Source organism: Limulus polyphemus, unplaced genomic scaffold (assembly GCF_000517525.1).
Source record: "Limulus polyphemus unplaced genomic scaffold, Limulus_polyphemus-2.1.2 Scaffold861, whole genome shotgun sequence".
NCBI lineage: Eukaryota > Metazoa > Arthropoda > Merostomata > Xiphosura > Limulidae > Limulus > Limulus polyphemus.
In genome coordinates this window covers 195,545-218,065 of record NW_013666471.1, presented here as the reverse complement: position 1 = coordinate 218,065, position 22,521 = coordinate 195,545, and the positions used below count along the sequence as shown (strand labels likewise).

Below are 22,521 nucleotides of genomic sequence, written 5' to 3'. Positions count from 1 at the left end.
TAAAACATGTTGCAAATGACCATGTACTAGTAGTGAAAGTGATAGAACTTTCAATAACAAAACATGAATTAGCATCAACAAGTTATATGTTAAAATAAATAATAAAATGTTTAAGTTTAATGATGCTAATCAGTGTACTAAGCATACTTTTCTTGGATTAAACTTTAATCTATTAATACATTTACTTACATCAACATTGTGTTTCACATTCATAAGGATGTTTTGACACTTTTTTCCTAACACACAACTGATTTGGTTAAGGAACAGAGAAAATATAATAAAGAACATGAATAACATTTTAACATATTAATATATATTTCTATAGATTTATTAACATTAGTTGCCTTTATTTACAAGTCTTCAACAATTGGACATACAACTGTTAGTCTAAAAATGAAACACATTTTTCTAAATCTAGTTTTGTTTATTATTCAATGTAAAACTCCAATCTGCTTCTACACATAATGTATCTAATATTCCAGTAAATACTTCGTAAGTGGGTGGGAAACAAGACATTTAGCAGCCGTATATTATAACCACAAATATAATGCACATTAGTACATTTTTCTTCACTAAAGCACCTGAGAAATTACATTGACAACTATGTTAAACAATTTCATAATAATAACACTATTTTAAAATTTAACCATTTTCATGAATTTCTTTAATTAATGCTTTTTTTTATTGCACTTACACTTATAACTAATAACTAGCCAATAAACAAACCAACGTCTTAATAGTTTTAAATCGTTGTTTCTAGGGCAATTCAGTGAACATTTAACTGGATAGGAAATTGACATGAAACTGCTATACAGTTTCAACACATGTACAGTAGAGGCTGGTGCTGCCTTCTTGATGTCATGGACAAGATTTCTCCTGTCATACAAAGTTGCTTCCAAGTGAATGATGATTGCCAGCATAGTCAATTGATCATCCGAACTGTATCAAGAATTAATGATAGCTGCCAGCTCTTGCTCGATATCTCTAAACTCTTGTACTTTTAGAATAAGCCTCTGGTTGAGTTGTTCCAAAGCCACCTTTTTTGTTTTATTGTCTGTTTTGGCTGAATCCAGCTGTTCTTGAAGTCTAAAGATGCTTGTTTTGAGACTTTCATTTTCTGAGATGAGGCTCTGTAACATCCAAACCACCATTTCATACAAGGAATATTAGTCTACTTAGGATTTATCAATTAATTTTAACAATTTGCCATAAAATAACACTAAAAAAAAAGTAGAAACCAAACAAATGTGCAAGACACTATAAGAACAATCAGAATGAATCCAAATTACACGACTTATTTTAAAACTTTGTTTTATTTTTGAAACTAAAAGCTTCTCTCCAAAATTGCAAGTTTCTCTATCACTTCAATTACCTATGTGTCTAAACATACATTTCATTCAATGTACGCACACTTAAAGATTTTGCAAAACATAAAAATTCAACACTTTAATGGTATTTAATTTATCTTCAGTATACAATTTTTGATTCAACCCTATAATATTCGATAAATGCATAATTAAATATGTTAAAAATAAAATGTTTGATGATGTAAAAAAATAACTAAATCTTGGGGTCTTTCTGTGTTGTGAAAAAAATATACTTAAAACTACTTCAAAATAAAATAGAAACATGTGAACCTGAACAATGTATACCTTTAGCTTTTCTTCTACCATTTGATTTACAGATTGTTCTTCTAATTTCTTTTTCAAAAGTTCAATCTCCTGAAATGAAAAACAACTTCATACATTCAGTGAATGACAATTTACAAGTCAGTGTTACAGAAATAATAAACTAAAACATGAATAATTAAATTTAGTTGATCTATTGGTAACATAAGCTACAAGAGAGAGAGAGAGAGAAATAAAGTAAATTTTAACAAAATTAATGAAGCAATATTTAGTCAAGATAAAGAAAAAATTATTTACTTTTAGTTTAAAGTCTAATATATATATATATTGATATAATACCAGTGGCAATAGTTAAAGGCTGATTTATATACTTTATATCATTTAGGTATTACACTTGGGAATTACGTTAAAATATATGACCTAGTTATTTGTGTTTTTAGAAAATAAGTACACCAAAATTATTAAGGATATTGTAAAAATTTTCTTAAATATGGACACACCATGAAAAATAAAACAACTTACTTACTAATTGTTGTATTTGAACTTAATTTATCAACTAATAAATCACAATCATTTACTAAATTACAATAAGCAACTATACTTGCAAGAGTTTTCAAGACAACAGATTCGAGCTTGCTTTGCTACTATATTCTAGCATCTTTCACTCAGTACCATCAGTAAATTAAGTACAAGAAATTCAATAGAACATTTATTGAACATATCTTATGAAAAATTAGAAAATTATTGTATGTTAAGAAACAAGTTTGTTTGTTATGCTGAATTTTGTGCAAAGCTACTTGAGAACTATCTGCACTGGCTGTTCCTAATTTTGAAGTGATAGACTACACAGAAAGCAGCTAGTCAACACCACCCACTGCAAACTCTAGGACTACTCTACCACTGAATAGTGGAATTGACCGTCACATAATAACACCATCATAGCTGAAAGAGTGAGCATGTTCAATGACAGGATTCAATCAGCAGATTGCAAGTTGAGTGCCTTAACCACTAAGACACAAATCAGACACTAACAATATATTAATATTTTTTGATGCACAAAGTGGTAAACTCATAACAAGTTAAACAGAATCACACATAAATTCAACAAGGGTCTCTATGTATGTTTAATTAACAAGTAAGCTAAATGTTTCAAGACTGAGACTATGAAAATACTGAAAGGTAAGTTAAGCTCGTATGCGACATCTTACTGAATGCGCTTTGGATTAATGAACGAAAAAATATGATTATAAACAGGGTCAATTCTTCTAATTTCAGTCTTTATGGTGAAATCTTCTTTATGCAATCCATTATAAATTTCAACCTTACAATAAATAATTCTACCTGATTTTGTTATAGAATTTTACATGAAAACAAAAGAAATACCTTTTCCTTTTTCTTCACTTCATTTTCTAGTGTTTCATTCGTAAACTGTGCATTAGTTATTTCTTTTGAAAGATCTGCCATTCCTTCGGTATCTCCCATTGTTCCTTCTAATTCTCCTATCTGCAAAAGTAGATATGTTACAGTGAAATAAATCATTCATAAAATGATCCAAGGTTTAAAACTTAAAAACATTATGTACTTCATATACACAATTGTATAAAACTGCTTACATAACACTTACAAGTGTCAAGCCTTATTTGCTTGAAATATTCAATATTTATATTAAGAACAACTAATTTTAAATCTTTAAATTTACATCATAATGTACTGTTATGTTTCTTTATCAGTGGTATTGTCCCGAACTAAGAATCAAAAATATTCATAACTTACCAACATTAATAAGCAAAAACTTTTCAGTTATCACATTCAAGGTAATCATGCACACCACTTGTCACTTCTTCAAAAATCAAAAACACAGTTTATCATTCATCAATATTTATACACATACATCTATGTGATATTAAGTTAATGAAACATATTTAAATACACCATAAGTACACAAACTATACTTACACAAAAGCAGTATTCTCATTGAGCATTTATCAAAATTTATGTATTTTTGAAGAAAAAGGACAATAAGAATGTAATTGTTATAAAAGCTCAAATCTAAAGTCTTTAAAATCAAAATACTTCATATTTATTTTTAGACATGATTTAAAGTTTTCCATGTGATATTTTAATATTTTACTTAATGTACTTAGTAATGAAATTAAAATATCTGTATATTGGTAAAAGGAAACTAAAGTTCACGAGCAAGTATGAAACAGTAAATCATGTACTTCCTATAACACTAAAATTCCAATGTCATGGTGACACCTAATCTTACTGCCAGTCAAGAATTCATTATTAAAACACAATGTTATCATATAATTAAGTTCCATCAATGCAATTCTTTTAACAAAATGTCTGAAATAGAAATACTGGTTTTGTTTGTGCATTGCACAGGTTTTAACAATAAAATACCATACATAAACTTGACAAAAGGTTTTATTCATTTTCCAGACTTACTCAGAAATATTCCAGTGAGTATTAACTAGTGGACATCAATTATTCTTTTGTTTCAGAATGTGTAACAAATCTATGATAAACTATCAATGTTTGTTTTGGATTTCGTGCAAAGCTTCACGAGGGCTATATGCACTAGCAATCCCTAATTTAGCAGTGTAAGACTAGAGGGAAGGCAGCTAGTCATCACCACCCACTGCCAACTCTTGGTCTACTCTTTTACCAACGAATAGTGGGATTGACCGTCACATTATAATGCTCCCACAGCTGAAAGGGCGAGCATGTATGACGGTGATTCGAACCCGCGACCCACAGATTGCGAGTCGAGTGCCCTAACCACCTGGCCATGCCAGGCAACTATCAATGAACAATCATTTTGAGCCTGTGTTATTGTGGATAACTATCATTATTTATGCAGGGCAACATTTGAATATCTTTGAGAGGACAATGTATGCAAATATATCTATTTTTACCAATATACTGGCTAAAAATACATTTTTATATATAGTTGCAGTCATAAAATCTAAAGCAGACAAAAAAAAAATTACATAACTAACATCTGTGTAGGATTTATATTGTACAAGTAAAGAAAAACTTTTCAAAAATAAAAGTAAATGTAGGGATGGCTAATGTCAATACTTCAAAAAGAATGCAAATAAGATAATGGGGATGGCAGTTGCATCATCTACACATAATAGCACAGGCACACAGTGTTGTAGAATGTTTTAATGCAGTGTTTCGATAGACATAGGGAGGTTGTATTTATAAACAAGTTCTAAATACAATGAGTTTCCAATTGTAATATTTATTGTTTATCTATTATTGGCTGGTATTTCCTGTTTCACCCTGTACTTAAGGTTTTAAAGGAACACCAAATTTCTGTAAGAAAGCTAACTTCAAGGGGGTAATGATAACATCTTTTACAATAGAATTATTATTTTTAATTACTATCAGTTATTAATAATACTTATAAAAGCAGCTACTCTGTTTGAAACTATGTCACCTCAGTCAGATTGGTTGACAACATTGTTTTGGTTTTGGAGTTATCATGTAATAAAAAAAAAGCAGAAGAAAGATGAACACTAAATTCAAAATTTTTGCTGTGATTCCCTGACCTTGTGATTCAGCCATTTCATAGATTGTTATAAAAGGGAACACTATATGGTTGTAAAGTTCTGATGACCTAATGAAGAAATACTTGAATACCATTTCAACAAACAAGTCATTCCTACATAGGCAGTGCTACCACCTGCCTGATGATTCACGTCAGTTCTACAGATAAGCTATTTTGGTTGAGAAATTCCTAAACATGCATTCACTGCTCTAACATTAATCTATTTACAGATACAGTACTATAATGATATTTCTTGAGTGTTTAGTGTTAGGTTACTTTTATTACGTCTCTCAGGTGTTCAGTGTTACAGATACAGTATATCCATTATGTCAGTCACTCTAACTTGTGCTAGGTCAGTTTTTCAAGTTTATTATAAAGCTTTGATGATGTTTAAGATTACTTTGCAACGGTACACAAAATTTTCAATGTAAAGTTAAAAAGATTCACATCAATTTCAAACCATCAGGAATACTTATTACAAACTTACATTAACTTAATCTTCATCCCACTGTATATAAACACAAATCAGGTGATTGTTTTATGGGTGGTACTTGAATAAAAGGATGAACAATCCTTTTCTTGTTAATCTAAGATTTTTTTTAGCAGACAGAAAATTCAGTCCATCCTTATAACACATATTATCATCCCCAGGAAGGTTCAGAACATTTGCTCTGAAATTGCACAGGTTCATTCTTCAAAGTAGATACACTGTCCTGTTTTGGTGAAATCAGTTCTTACATAAAACAACATTCTGATAAGTACTGGACTGTAAATTTCAAAGGATTCTCTTGTAACTGGTTTTGGGTAAAATTATTATTTGCTTTAAACATTTCAGGCAATTTCAACAAAAAACAATCATCCTTTAATGACAAGGGTCACCATGAAAGAAATAAATCACCATGTTTTAGTGTTTCATTTGTTTTTAAATGACAACATATTTCTACAATAAAATTATTATAAAAAATAATCCTTTTAATTTAGTCTGCAATTCTTTCCCCAAATCAAAATGTAAAAATCTACCTTGGCCTTCATCTTCATATTTTCTTCTTTAAGACTGTGAAGCTGCTTCTTCCACTCTTCAACATTAGCTGTACTTTCTTGCAATGCATTTGTTAAACGTGCATTGTTGGTTTTCAGAGTCTGTAATTCTACTTCCCATTTTTTGGCATTGGCTGAGCTGCAGGATAGATCATAAGCAAAAACAGGTAAAAAGGAACAGGAAACAAATAACTGAAAATTTCAGCATTTTTAATTTTTAAACACCATATCAATTACATTTTAAAAACACTTTTATGTACCCCTCCATAAGAAAGAAAGTATCTGACATGAATTCTGAACACATTGTAGCATTATGAAAACAACAGGTTGAAAAATATTATTTGTAAAAAATATGCCAAAATATTCAAGTGGATAAAAAAGTAATAAAAATCACATATGGCCTCTTTGAACCAGGAACTTTTAATGAATTATTCACAATAATCCTACGATATAAATTCACTGTCTCTATAACCTTGGTAAAACTATTTTTATACATATTCAGATATCAACCACTTTTTTTTCAAAGGAGAATGCTCTAGACTGGCTATTCACCTCTGAGCAAGAGCTAATCTCAGTCTATCATTTTCATATCGTAGTTGAGTTTCAACTGTTGAATGAGGAAGGCTTGCTGTAAGTGACCTATCCTTTGGTTGATGTTTAGGGCTCTCTGCTGTCTGTAAGTTAAAAAATAATAGTTACATGGAACACTTTGCTTAATATTGGATCAGAGCTATTATTTTATTGCAAAGTCACATATACTTTTGTTGTGAATTAATACAATGTTTAACAATTTATCCAATAAAAATTTACAAATTTTTTGTATAAAACAGTGTTGTGTAAGTTAAATTGAAAAATTTTGAATATGCAAATCAGCAAGTCATGTGACAACAGAGCCAATATAAAATTGCAGTTGAGCAACATGTATTAGAATTACATTCTGACACCATTTGGCATTTTGTAGGTAGTGTGATGCCACAGAAAAATTAATAACTTTTAGAAAGAGTATGTAACAGCCCTTATTAAGTCAAACTATTCATACATTCAGATCATAAAAATATATTTATATTTGAGATTTACAATCTCCAGGATGGGGATATCCCTTGTACTTAATGTCATTGGAAAAACAAAGGATTATGGATCAATTTGGGGTACCAGAATCATCCAAAAAGAGACCTTGCAACAAGAAATACCCCAATCATAATAAACAAACTATGAAGTCTTATAACAGGTGAGAATACATGAACACAAAGGACAGTAACAAAATAAATCAACATGCCTTAGGCAACAGTACAAAACATAATCAAGAATGATCTCAATAGAGCCAAAAGGGCATGAGTTCACCACAATAAGGCTTCCAGTTAAACAAGCAGCTGGAGAAAGAAACAAATATTCATGCTATTCCATATGAAGACATACTCGTCAAGCTGCCAGACCAGCACCTATGGATTTCTGTAAGATCAGACTGTTGGAAAGAGTGCTAAAAAAACAACAATCCTCATAGCCTTGATGAATTACAGTGTGCTTAGGATAAGACAGCTTTAAAATGAAGTTGTCACAATGGAAACTACACTGCAACACTACTGTACAGATGCACAGTTGTCAAATAGAGCATGACCAGATATGACAAAAAGAACAGTAACAATATAATAAGGCTAAAAAATTGCATAGATAAAATGAACTGAACCTCTGTATTTACTCATTTTTGGATCTGTGGTAACATTCAACTTGATACTTTTTAAACTTGTTTCAGAACATATGAAACAACAGGTAATTACTAGAGCTACTTAATGATATAACACATGCAGTAACCCCTTCTTCTTCTTGATATGTTTTGTGGCTGAGGAAATGCCACATGGCAATGTTTAATTTTCAAACATCTCATCTAAGTGAGTCATTCAAGCTATCCACAAAAAAAAAATCACCAAAACATGTAGGTTCTTGTTTTCTTACATATGAACTTTTAATGTAATTTATTTTTGATAAAAGTCTCATCTCTATACAAAATCATAATTGTCCAGCCAATATGATATCTGTTTTTTTTGTTAAAATTGTTAATTTTCCATAATAAGTAGGATAAAAAAACAACAAAAGAAGAATATTAATAAAATATTAATTTTAGCAAATATGTAATACAAGTGCAGAGAAGAAACTTATTTTAAAACAACCATATTCATTATGATGTCAAACATGAGAATGAAGCAATATTGCCAACTGGGGTTTTACTTCTGAGGAAAAAATTATGCTAATGAACTAAAAATTTACACATTAAAAAATGGTTTAATAACTGGTATTTCAAATGGAAAATTATTAGCTTTAAAATATAAGGAATATACAATACATTACATCTAATTCAAACTTTTCTTTTTTTTGATAGGATTCAACTACTGAACAGAAAAGAAATGATAAATCCCAATGGACAAAAATGTCCTTAAAACAAAACAAGTTTTAACAAAATACAGTATATTATTAATGTACTACTTGCTTTAAAGTAGAAACAATAATCTCTTATTAAATTTTCTTCTTCCAATGGCAGGTGTATTTGTTACATCAAGTTGCTCAATTTTTAGATGATTCCTTACGTATGGGGGTCTATTACATTGATTCAGTGCTTTAATAAGAAGGAGGGGAGGAGTGAAAACTGTTTATCCTGAGGTTAAATCAGTTCTATTCTTGAGATGACAAAGTGAACTATTTTCGTATATTGACCAGTAAGTTTTCACTTGAGAATTTAGCCTTTCCATTTTCTATATAAAAACATCACCTAAACCATATCTTTTACAGATAGGTAGAGTTCAAAACAGACATTCATTAAGAGACCAACTTAATGCATCTTAAAGAACTTTATATTCCTATTCTAATTTTTTACCTTGGAGGCCTGCAGGCCAGAGAGACTTTGACTTCTTTGGTGAGCAACAAGAGGAGACTTGAGAGCATTGATATCATTATGAGTTGCAGCAGGGAAAGAAGAGGAGAGATTTATTTGGTCAACCTGATTGCTAATTGTAAGCTCCTCTGTTGTACTAGTCTCAGTTGGTGCTGGTTTCTGTTGGTTTCGTCCAACAGCTGGAGAGGAGTTTCCTACTGTGGAAGTGCTTGTGCTGCCATTTGCTTGAGGCTGTTGTGGTTTCTGATGAGCTGTCTGATGAGTGGCTTCCTTGAACTCTTGAAATTTCTCTATAAACTGAAGAAATTAAAAAAATTATACAACAACAGAAGAACAAACCTCTGAGTGATGAAATTCTTGCTTAAGCTTAAATTCAATCTAACAGAAATATGAATGCAGGTTTTGTAGTACTCAAATGCCAAAACTTGAACAAGTAGTTTGTGAAAAAAAAAATAAAAAATTTGAATGAAATTTTTAGCTAAATAGTATTTAGAGTGTTTACTATTAGGTTCATGTTTATTAATAATAAAGTGATTCTTTTTATATTATTTTTTAGTTTTATTTTAGTTATTAGAATTTAACCTAACAAATTTAAGGGCAAGGCTTTATTACATTTTCAGACCTTTAATCGGTATTTTACAATGAATAGCTGTTTCAACTATGAAGCAGATAATCTTCAAATAACTAGGCATCAGGCTGCTATTAGACCATCGGTGTACAAAGTTTTACTTTCCCTTTAAATCTCAAGTCATGCTGTAGTGTCAACACAACTTCACACACTATAAAAATGGTAGTTTTAATAAAATATCATAAGATGCATTGTTATTCATTATTCCCTAAAAATATAGTTTGTTTTTCCTTCGGTTTTGAAAATTTTTAGCTTGCATCCTAGCTGATTGTCCTCTATTTCATAACATATTTCAGCATTCTCACCTGTTACACCTGTAGAAATACAGAATTGAAAAAAAAACTAATTCAAGATAACATGAACATCAACTATAACCCCTCATATACACAGGGAAGACCAAATGATGAATCAAAAGTATGCTACTAACTCCTTGATGAAACATGAATAAAACGAGAGTGTATTTTGATAAAAACCTTTATTCTTTACACTTTTTTTCTTCAAATTGCTGAAATACTTACCTTATTTAACTCTGGCTCTGATCCAAACCCAAGTCCATAGACAGTGTTAGCCCTGATATCTGACCACTGACCAAATTTTTGTGATGTTTTAGTGAAGGTCATATTTGGAGTGATTGTGCTATTTATCACTGCCTAAAAGTTGAAGAAGAAGAAAAAATACAAGTTTCCTCTCTTCATCTTCAAAACTGCACTATTTATTTATTCCAATAAAATCAAAGAGGTCTGACCCAAAGCAAATATATTACCTAGAGCACATCTAAAAATTTATTACCCTACAATCATTTGAAAAGTTCTAGTATAAGTTTCAACAATTACTTTAGATATTCAATTATTACGATTATATAATTCAAAATATGTACATAAGGTACCTCACTGTATCAAAGACTACTTTACAGAATGTTTGTGAAACACTCTGTATTAGTTTGGGGATTATGAAACCTTCTGGAACTTCAACTACTATAAACACAAAACAACACTATGGAAGATGGAACAGATAATTGTTAAGCCATATAATGTACAACTGTACCTTATGTGATATTGCATTATGTAAAGACTGTCTCCAGGATCTTATACAGTGTGTACGAGTGATATATATAATAAAAGGATTTATCACAGCATATGTTATATTTATTATAACTTTTCTTTCTTAACAAAGTCAGCCTACAAAGCATGAGCAATTGCTACACTCTGCAATGAGAGCTGTTGCATAGTTACTTTCATAAAACTGCAAAACATCTTTAAGTTCTAAATTACAGGCTTTATATCTGCATTTCCTTTTATAGCACAATTTGAAAATTTGTAGTTAAGAGCCGAACAACATGCAAAATGTAGTGCCATGAATAAATTCATGAAAAAAGAAAACATAAAAGCAGATGTGCGATCAACTCACGTTATGTACTATCAACAAACACTGTAACACCATGATACATCCTGTACTGTACAGTTATTATCAAAGACAATCAAAGTCACTCAAGGTAAACAAGGCCAGTCATGCTTGGCTTCCTCTCTGTGTACCATTTTGTGCACTGAAAACTATCAGTTTGTTTATGTGAAATATAATTCATTTTTACTGGACAAATTTCATTTTACAGACATCATGGATACAGTTATTCATGAGTAGGTTGTTTCAGGATGTAAACAATTATGTTTTTTTGCTGTGTTGTTTATGGATGTGGAAATATTCCCAAGGAAAAGAGGGTATATTTCTGCAAGAGTTTCTACCTAAGTCAGACAGAAAATGGCACATGGCCTGGATAGAACTTGTGACAAATGGAGTCTGACTGAAAGCTGCCATGTAAGCTGTGAACACTTTTTGGAACCAGAATTTGAAAATAAACTACAAGTTTATATGGGACTTGCAAACAACTGTTGCTAAAGAAAGATGCAGTGCCCAATGTGTATCTGAAGTTTGAGGGAGATCCATCAAGAACAGCAAGCAGCAGCCAGGCTCATGCCAGTGGCACATCACACTATTGTTCACAGACTGATAACAGCGATGACAGTCGTTTCCGATAAGCTGTTCGAAAACGAGAGGCATACAGGGTAAGCTCAAGTTTTAGTTAATGTTTTAAGTACAATATAGAATTGTCAGCAATCATTCAGGATTTATAAACATACTAGTAGATCTGCTAAAACAAAATGTTTATGAAATTTCCCTTTCAGCTATTAATTACCAAAAAAAGGGCATGGACAAACAATTGTCTATTTTAGTTTTTTATTTTTCATGCTTATAACACTTTTTTATGAAATTTCATTGGAGATATCAATATGTAACATAAAAAATGCTAGATCTACAATACTGATTATTGAAATATGACCCAAGCTATGTTTGGTTTTCCAGTCCTAATGTATACTTAGTCATATGCATACAAATCAGAGCATGTGCAGAATAAGGTATCAAGAGTCCATCAACTGATATTAGATCTACATCTAGATATAGATCCATCACTCAGAAAAACAAATATTGACAAGAATTTACTTATAAATTTACTCTATTATCGCCCATGTGATCATACTGACAGCTGTAAATTTTGTCCCACTTTCATGACATAAGCAGTGTAAAACAGTCTTTAATGACATTGTAGCACATAACTATTGAAGCAATTTCATACCAAGAAAGATCAGACAACCGACAGTCCTTGTCCATTTAGGCCGACGTGTCAACATTAGACACGTTACCGTCTGCAAGCTCTGGTTCAAACATATATGGTGTAATTGATACATTATACCATCTTCCTTATCATCTGTTGTCGTCATTTTTGTTTACCTTCATTGATGTAGGATTGCCCGCCCAGTTTGCCATGTGGCACCTCTGCTAGTTTTTCTTAAAGCTAGCCAACCTTGAACAAATATGGCTTGGAGCCACAGGAACTTGAGTGTTTCTTGACTTTTTTAATTGCATTATTTTTAGTGCGATATGATATACACATTCAAGCATGAAAAATGCTCTGTTGTCTGTGGTTTTTAAAGATAAAACCCCAAAACATTTTATTTGGGTGAAAACAAGCAAAACAAATATTTCAAAACAGCAAACCCCCCCCAAAAAACTACACCAATTACAATATGCTATGGATATCTAAGAATAACAATATACTGGAGCTGAAATAATATGAAATATATGTCTGTTAAAAGGTGAGCTTACTTCATATTATTTTTGAAACCTTCGTGGAAATGCATACAGTACACACAAATTTCATTATTTACTCTTTGCCTTTAGCACATCAGAATAACTAAAAATCATTGATTATCAAAATATTTGCAAATTTAAACATGGGTTTTGCCATAAAAATATTATAATGTATTTATACAGTTCAACTATGTTTACATTATTTGAGTTATTATGGGTCCTGTATACTATACACTTGTCTCTAATCAGTTTTAGTAATAAACAGAATTCAATGCAAGTGCTTGAAACACTTGAAACAGTAGTTAAATATTTTGTAAGTTTATTTTGAGAACTGAAATTCCTAACATATTCATATTGCTTCTTTATGAATGGCTATGACTGTGCTTTATATCAGTAAAATAAACTTTTAACTCCCACTTTCAATTAAATATTCTAGTAGTGTATCAACATGCATGTCATTGTCCCAAATAACACTAAATGAGGTAATATTAGGATGTCCTTAGATCGACAGAAAGCAAAAATACAAACCACATGTATGGGCTCTACTAGAACTACTATTTCAACTGAAGTCAAGGACAACCGTAACTCAGGAAATCCTTATTTTGTAATTTCATCATAGTTAACATATTAAAAGCTAAACAAACATTGTTTGTTTTATGATGAACATTTTCACAAAATGTTTATGCAAACACATTTCATATACATTGTCACACACCAACAAAAGTTAAATGATCCCAAAGTTTGTGTTAAGTAATATGTTGGAAGACATACATGAACTAGTGTAAGATATAAAAAAATCTAAATTCTGTTTATGTATACTGCCCTTTTGAAAGAAAATGTGTTGCACTTGAATTACAGTAAAGTGTTTATTGTTTTTTTTATGCTGGGAATAAGAAAAGTTTTGAAGAGATATACTTTCAAGTACTTGTTTGTTTGTTATGAATTTAGTGCAAAGCTACATGAGAGCTATCTGCACTAGCCATCCCTAATTTAGCAGTGTAAGACTAGAAGGAAGGCAGCTAGTCATCACCACCCACTGCCAACTCTTGGGCAACTCTTTTACCAACAAATAGTGGGATTGACCGTCACATTATAATGCTCCCACGGCTGAAAGGGTGAGCATGTTTGGTGTGACGGGGATTCGAACCCGTGAACCACAGATTGTGAGTCGAGCACCCTAACCACCTGGCCATGCCGGGCCATTCAAGTACTTATGGCTTGTCATCATAAAAATTTGATGAACTATTTTTTTAAGCTGATTTACTAATCAAAGTGATTTGTAAGGTACAATAATGAAAACATTTAATGATAAGTAACTAATGAATTGTGTTTTCCTGTCTTGTACTTCAAAGTTTAGCAACAGAAATGAAAAAGTAAAAAATTATCTTAATGTATTTTTTTCTTTTTCTGCTGAGCTGGGAAGTAATTATTAAATATTACATTATGAGAGGTATAAGAAAAATTGAAACTACATCTAAAGATGTTCATGATACAATAAATTTTGTATTTCTTCACACAGGTGGAAAAGTTTTGATGAATTCAGTTATAGAGCAATGATTAATTAGTTCTTAATCAACTCAAGGCAGCACACAAAAATGAAGCTAGATATTGACTCTCTTTTGACAAACTACAAGTTTCAGAGACATGAATAACAAAGTCTTCAAAAGAAGCTACAGAAAAAACAGAAGTAAACAAAATTTAAAAAATTCACATCAATTAATGATGAGCAAAGGTCTCTACACCAAGGACTAAATGAACAACAACAAAAAACAACAACTTGGTACATAGGTATTTTAAAGAAATTTTACAAGATACTCAAAAGTCATTAAATTTTTTTATATATTAAAGAACAATCTTTAGTGATCCTCAGGTACCTAAGATACATGTATGGATTCATAACTTTTGAACTACAAAATCAAACTAAACACATTATATGCAGTTATAATCCTCCCTAGAAAATTTATGTATTAAAATTCCATAAACAATGTCAATTTCTTAGTTTGCAGCACAAACTAAAACAAAAAGAAATCATAATATTTTGTATTATTCAATTGTGAGTTAAAAAGAGCTCTAATTTGTGCAGATTTTGATAGAAAGGCATTGCTGGTAGTTGTGCATGTAAACTTCTACTTTCTCTGCATACATTGGTGAACAATACTGGTAGAAATATCAAGTTTCATTAAACAGTTTTGAAATTGTTACCAATCCAAAAAAAGCCAGATGGCAAATAATAACCTACATCACAACAATCCTTTTAGTTCCCATTTTAGTTACTAACAATGCACTGCTCAATAACTTGGCTGCAGTAATTTTTTAGATTTTGGGCTGCACTCAAAAAAAGGTGGAATAAGAAAAAATTATCATCATTACATTTGTCTAATCAACGAGATTCAGTGTTTACTTGCAACACAAGTACCACATTATTGTATCTCTATATATGCTAATAATTTTTGTAAAATAAGATGGAAAGTTAAAATGTATCATTTAATAAAAATAACATATTCAAGATGTTAAGACTGTGACAGGTTTACTTTTAATGCCTGTAGTAATAAATTGGTATAAGATTGCAGCTATTCCTTTTGTTGTAATACGAATGATAACTGGAACATGAAAGACAGGCAGGTTACCAATATTAAATTTTAGATAGTGGACTTGAAAGTCAAAACTCTTGCATCTTAAATACCTTTTAATAAAATATTAGTGGTAGTCAGATATGTACAACATAAAAATTTGTCTTTCCATACTCATGTTATAACATTGCAGACTGTATCTTCTACAGTGTAGTAAAGTAGAATGTAAATGGGTGTCCTTTGTGACATATATAATAAGCAAAATTTCACTGAAAAAAAAATCAAGCAAAAATTGAGAACTTCATTTTAGCTCTATAATAACAATTTTATAAACGTTAAGTACTACTACATAACATAGTAAAATTCTAATACTCTAGCGAATAAATACTCACCTTTTCCTTACCTGAAAATGTATTTCAGACAGATGCCCACCTCTTCTGCATAAGTTTTGCACATGTGCCAAGCCTTTGAACCTCACACCAACATGTAATAAAAAGTGTGCTGCACCAATCAATGATGCAATCAGCATTAGAATACAGCCTTCACCAATAGGAGGTTGATACATCCTCCATGTGCAGTGCTTCCCTTGAGCACTTTGTGTATACCAAAAGCACATTCTTGATAAGACAAAAGGGATACACAGGAAGTAGGGAGGAAGGGTGGATGGTTATGGTAAGGAATATGTTAACTTCAGAAACACTATTCATCTCTCCACAGAACAGATAGTTAGAAACTTGCATGAAAAAATGGTGAGGGACTGGAGTAGCTAAAGAAATTAAAAACATGATTTCATTTTTGATAATATAGCAATAGAAAAGGAAAATTCATGGAATGTGTCACCAACTAGTGGAGGGGGAGGATTTGTGGGAGCATCACCAAATGGGAGACCTTATCCATCTAAGGCACAAACTGTGTGGTGTGGCTAAGGAATAAATAAAGCTCTACAATATACAAGAAATTTGTAGGTGCAGGGATTAATCATTCCAGATCTGCATTCTGAGGAGAATGTAAAGTCCATTTAGCCTATCACAATTCTCTAGAATAGCCCGGTGGTTCGTGTAGCAGGTACTTCCAGGTAAACACCCCTGCTCTACTACTGATTGAAGGATGCATCCATTCAGTCTCATTCCAGTGGGATTACACTAACCTAAAGAAGAACTATTCCTATCAACCTCCACTATAGGTGAAACAAGGGCTCTTCCACTCAACCAAAAGAAAAAGGAAATATAGTAGAGAGAACAGGTGGCCAAAAGTTCAAATAGAGGGCATGTAAGAGGCAAGAGAACTAAACAGAATTATTTTCCAGAAGAGGAATATGACTGGTTAAGAAGGCTCAGAAGAGGTCTGTAACAACCATAGAACGAAAAGGAGAATGGCCAAGGAAAAGACAGAGAATCTTCAAAGCCACTCTATAACCAGCAATCACAGAAACAGATAAACAACCCTCATAAAGCTACATACAAAAAGAGTGAAATGAGGAGAAATCAGAAGACTTGGAGGAAGGGAGGGATAAATTGAAATTGGTGGATGGTCAGGAAAAGCAAGCAAAAAAATGAGTTACTCTGCAAGAAAAATTTACCCATCTTGCAAGGTATCAGACAAAAGCCACATGTGAAGATGAAGGCATGGGCCATTGTGGTGAAAGGTGGATGTTCAAGGCTGACAAAAAGTGCCTTCCAAGAAGGAAGAGATAGAGGAACTAGAATTACTAATAGAAAGAAGGGCAGAATAATCATGACTGAGATGGCTAAAGAGGGGAAGTGCATCATCAAAGGACTTCCAAAGTGAGAGTAAATCCATAGAAACATCAAATCTAATGACTACTCTGTTGAAGGACTTGGTCCATGTAAGACAGCTAATCTACCACTAAATTCAAAGCTCCCAGAATACAGAAGGCCAACAACCAGATGTTGTTGCCATAAGCCCAAAGGAGGAGCTTCAGAACAAGAAAGCAGAGGTCTCAAGAGCAAGTAACCTCCCTGTCAGTTGATATAAGAGACGATAATGGAGTTGTTGAAATAAATCAAACATAATTATTTAATTTTCAACTTTCTCTACTCTTGCCCCTTTATCTCTAAATATTCATTAATGAAAATTAATAATGGATAACATTTGAAATTATACCATGTGTTTTGGGAATCATTGCAAAAGGTTTAACAAAAGAAGAAATATACCTAATAACCAGAATGAATTAATACTTATATTCTACCTCTGATATTTACTTATCAACAGGTATATGTAGTAATGTTATGCTGTGCAAGTAAAAAAGATTGAAAGCACATTAAACTCTTTAACATCTACATTTAAAATTAACAGTAAAGTTCAAAGTGATTAAATATTTACATAAACAATTTAATATCACTGTACTCATCTGCATTTTTTAGTCATAAAAGGTGTAAATTTAACAAAAATAAAGAAGTTAGCAAGCCCAGTCAGACTAACTTATGTTGAAGCTCAATAAACAAAGTACATGACCTCACAACATGGTTTCACTAACTACACTGAAGAATATTATAATGATCATAATTATATAAATCTGAATATTATATTACCTTGGTTCCCTCTACACTGATGATTCGATATAGGTTTCTTGTAGAGTCGTAAAAAAAGCTAACACTGACGGCCTGGCTGCTAGCAGGGATCCAAGACCGCTTGGTTTTAGGGTCAATGTGGAAGACATGGGCTTTGGTTGTGAATATGGGTTGCTCCCTGTTCAAATAAAAGTTCCTTTATATCATCAAACTACCATTCAATTATATAAGCTGTTAATTCAGAATCTTAAAAATATTATTTTAAATTCATAAAAAATTCCAATACCTTATATCATATGATAAAACTTTTTCTCTACATAAAAATGTATGAAAAAATTACACAAATATTATTCTATTGAACAAGGAGAATATCAATATTACTTACAACTACGTTGGGTTATCTCAGTTTTTCATTAAAGAAAAATGCCAATAAAATAACACGGTCTTTAAAGAGAGAAAAAATCAAGCTCTAACTTTAGCTGAAACAAAAAAGCTAAATACAAGTCTCTGAAAACCCCTCAAATAACTCACAGAAGAACAGTTTTCATCCTTGATTATCTAGATTATATAAATGCTTATTATTATATTTGTAATACGCAATACCAAAGGGGTGGAATTCACACTGCCCAATGCCTATTTGACAAGTAGTTTTTACTTTATTTTTCCCACCATTAGTGGTTTCTGGAAAATGGTCTAAGTAGATTTTTAGAGAGCTACATAAGTTCCTGATAATTCTGAACAGTAGAAGTTTAGCACAGACACATGAATATTACAAATGTAAATCTCAAACCAAAACTATATACACAAATATATATATATATATGTATCTTTAATTTACAAAACCCCAGTCCCACATAGGCTAACAAACATATTTAATATATTGCAGCAATCTTATTACACTGCTTTTGTCCACAGTAGGTAGGAACCTAGAAAAGTTTTACTGCCAGCTTATGAAAAGAATACATAACATAATAAAATCACAGAAAGCTTTAAAACTTTTAAGTATAACTATATATTACCTGACATATCTGTTCAGTGCACAGGGAAGGTACAGGAGGGTTAAATATGACTACCAATCCCTGGCAGGGAGAGACTTAAGGATACATGCTATGTTTGGTGACAATACGTCCAGCAGTCCAATTGTTAAATTTAGTTTAAATGCTATTTTAGTTTGTAGCAGCATTAATGTAAATCATGATTTCTTAATCAGTTCACATGTGGGGGATTCTATACGCCGTGCTGTAAAATCCTGACGACTAAATATTAGAAATTATAGAATACATAAAAATGTATGTGTGTGTGTGTGTATATATATATATATATATATATAAATAAATATATATCTGAATAGCTTAAATACAAAATGTGGTACATGCCATTCTTGACACAATTGAGCTGCCAATGGTACTGCATTGATGGATATGCAGCATTTTGATTGAAAAACAAGCCTATGGATATATAATGAGTTTTATCCAAAAATGAAACAGATTTTGTAAAATTTGGAATAAATAATAGTTAGATTTTGTAATGAGTTTATTCACTAAGTAGTCTACTTTTGATTTCATAACATTTTTGTGAAAGCTGCATAGAAAAAGCATAGTCCTAAAAGTTATGTTCTACGTTTTTGTGTGCTTTGTAGTATGGGGAAGGGGTAAGTAGATTTTTTTAGCATTTTATCCCTTTGATAAAAATATTTTTTCAAAAATTCCTCACCCCTTGAATGCATGTAACTATGAGTAAAACTTTTTTTATGTTATCCCAAAGGTATAGTCTGGGGTTTTATGCTACAGTACCTTCAGCAAAATGGCACATCAACTCAAAGCTAGCTAGGTTATGTTAAGAGCACATGAAAATGAGTTCAAGTGATAAAGGTTTTCACCTTGAATAATTAGAAAGTCAATGACTTATGTTAATTGTAACAGCTACTGTCATCTGTTCATAAAAAAGTAAATAAAAAATAATAATAACATAGAATAAAAGAAATATGTTGTGATGATTCCCAGATAATCAAATTTTAGATGAACATGTTAACTACTTCAGTACCAGAAAAGTGTTACAATGTACATAGTACAAAGATATCTCTTTCTCAAAACATTACAACAATAAGATTTTTCAAAGAAAACACATATTAAACTTAAAGATCTCATAAGAATCCCAATTAGGCAAGCCTGTAAGAACATTAATGTTAAAACAGAGCTTAAGTTTGAACATGATGAATTAGTCTAGTACATTTTCATACAGTAAATAACTTCATACAAATTCCAGAATCCTCACTACAAATTACATAATACCTGTTTTATTATGAGCAGGAGAAAACAGGTGGTATAGTGGGTTGTGATTGAATAACCATGACCTGTAAAAAACACTTTATGCAGCTTTTATTTAGATCTTACAAAACTTTAAACTGATTTTTAATATGGGAAAACTGTCTCTATATAAAAATCATTAAATGGAAAATTTCACCACAAAAAAAGAGCTTCTGTGATTTAACAAAATCTCAAAACATTCCCACTTGAAATTACTGTACAACCATCAAACCAATGAGTGAGAAAATACAGATATGCAAAATATCTTTCAATTAGAAACCAACAAAACCGTAAAAGATACACTACCTTTAAACCAATGATTAAAATGCTGTTAATTAAACAATACAGGTATGTACATTCAAATTATACTTTAAAATAACATAAAATACAAAGTCACAGATAAATATGATAGATAATGTAGATGCAAATGACAAGCTGTAAAGTGTTAAACAAACTGTATTACACATATACACACACAAAAAAGGAACAAAACAGATAGATATTAATGTATAAACCAGATAAATACTAGTAAGGCGATAGACCTGCCTTTCATGTCCAAAAAGAAGACTACATATATAAAGCTGCTGAAGCTGGTCATTCGTCAGTTTTCTAGCCATGTATAATCTAAACAGTTTTCTCAGTGTAACATCACGTAACTATGACTTCATACTATATGACAGAGTATTCATGAGACACTGCCTTTGTACTACTGCCAATTTATATAATGATGGTATCCGTTTATTATAATCACATGACTTGGGATACATTGTTCATCACACATCACTAGCAAACACTTGATTGTCTATTTTATTTTACTAACATCACTTTCCTTTTTCTCATGAGCTATGCAATCTATAATATGTACAGAATATAAAATTTCCACTTACAATAATATACAAATATGTGTCCAACATCAATAAATTAATTAAAATAGCTAGAATTACACTGACTGTGTGCAAATCTTAATTTCATGAAATATACATGCAAATATGCCAAAAAATAAATTGGAACTAACCTGGCAAAGTTCCAACCATAATTTCTTCTAGAGTTTAAAAAGCTGTGATGTTTTAGTTTAACTTTATAACATCAACTGATAAGTAGGTGAGTGGTGTTTGCATCGGTTTTGATAAATGAATATTTCTTGAAATCCATCAAAATTCCTTAAAATATAATTTTTTATCAACAATCAAAATTACCACTAAACTCAAATCCTCCTTTCCTGAGATGTAAAGTAAGTGATTATCATCCTAATTGTTCATCTATCTTGTTTGTCTCTTTTTATATGACATTAGTCAAAAACAAGTATTCTAGCTGGCTCAAATATTTAACTATCCTCCAATTACACTATACATTTTTTAAAGTATCAATATTTTAGAGAACCTTTTTACATATTTTACCTTAAAAACGTTTGTGCTAGTGTGTCTATTAATATGCAGACAATAAGTATTAAGTCAGCAAAGTTTTTAATTGCATTCTGTTTAATATTTTCACAATACTCATCTTAAGACAACTTTATCATGGCTTACTGCTTACTAATGTAGGAAGTAGGGATATTGTTATGTTGCTTTTCCAAGGATATTAAACTCCTGCTGAAAAACTTGATACCATTTTATTAAACTATGCAGCAATGGATATTCCAGGATTTGTAAAATGCATCTTAATGATGAAATACTCTTCTAAGTACAATAGAACAAACTGTAAAAATGATTTCAACAAAATAATTTTCCCATTTATTTTGACTTGGGCTCCAAGTACATCCTTAACTGTTTCTATGTTGTTGGCCTTTTAGTATGAACTGTTTCTATGTAGGTGTCCTTGAATTATAGACTGTTTCATTGTATGGATTGTTTTTGTATAAACTGTTTTGAAATATGGATTGTTTTTGTATAAATTGTTTTGAAATATGGATTGTTTTTGTATAAATTGTTTTTGTAAAAATTGTTTCACTGTGGATTGAGGAGTTTGAAATAATGTCCCACCAAATGCAAAGCATCACTTTCTGCGGATGGAGTCCAGCATTTGGAGTAGGAAGTGATTTTTGTCTAGGACTGAGCCATTTTTTTGTCACTTAATATTTCCATAGAAAATCTAATTTTTTTTATCACCGGTGACAATTCTGTCCAAAAATGGTTCATGTGCATTAAGCGTCAGAAGAGACGAAGCAACGTTCATACGTTGGAAACGATGATCATTGGAGAGTTTGTGAGGCACCCCAAACACCTTCTTTATG

General features: G+C 31.3%; 1 protein-coding gene across 3 annotated transcripts in view; it reads right to left on the bottom strand.

The window, feature by feature from the left end:
* Positions 1-312: 312 nt before the first annotated feature.
* LOC106460914 (homer protein homolog 2-like) overlaps positions 313-22,521 on the bottom strand; it is a 29,137-nt gene continuing 6,928 nt past the window's right edge. The window contains exons 1-9 of one of the 3 annotated variants that reach the window (XM_022387719.1): positions 20,838-20,986; positions 18,007-18,163; positions 10,259-10,390; positions 9,095-9,409; positions 6,781-6,902; positions 6,211-6,367; positions 3,012-3,131; positions 1,653-1,721; positions 313-1,130 (exon numbers count right to left, since the gene is read on the bottom strand). In XM_022387719.1, the coding sequence (XP_022243427.1) occupies positions 945-1,130; positions 1,653-1,721; positions 3,012-3,131; positions 6,211-6,367; positions 6,781-6,902; positions 9,095-9,409; positions 10,259-10,390; positions 18,007-18,163; positions 20,838-20,908 (1,329 nt within the window). In that variant the 5' untranslated portion in view covers positions 20,909-20,986 and the 3' untranslated portion in view covers positions 313-944. Of the gene's footprint in view, positions 1,131-1,652; positions 1,722-3,011; positions 3,132-6,210; positions 6,368-6,780; positions 6,903-9,094; positions 9,410-10,258; positions 10,391-18,006; positions 18,164-20,276; positions 20,352-20,837; positions 20,987-22,521 lie in introns of those variants that run through there. The other 2 variants (XM_022387720.1, XM_013920672.2) reach the window with 2 other exon arrangements.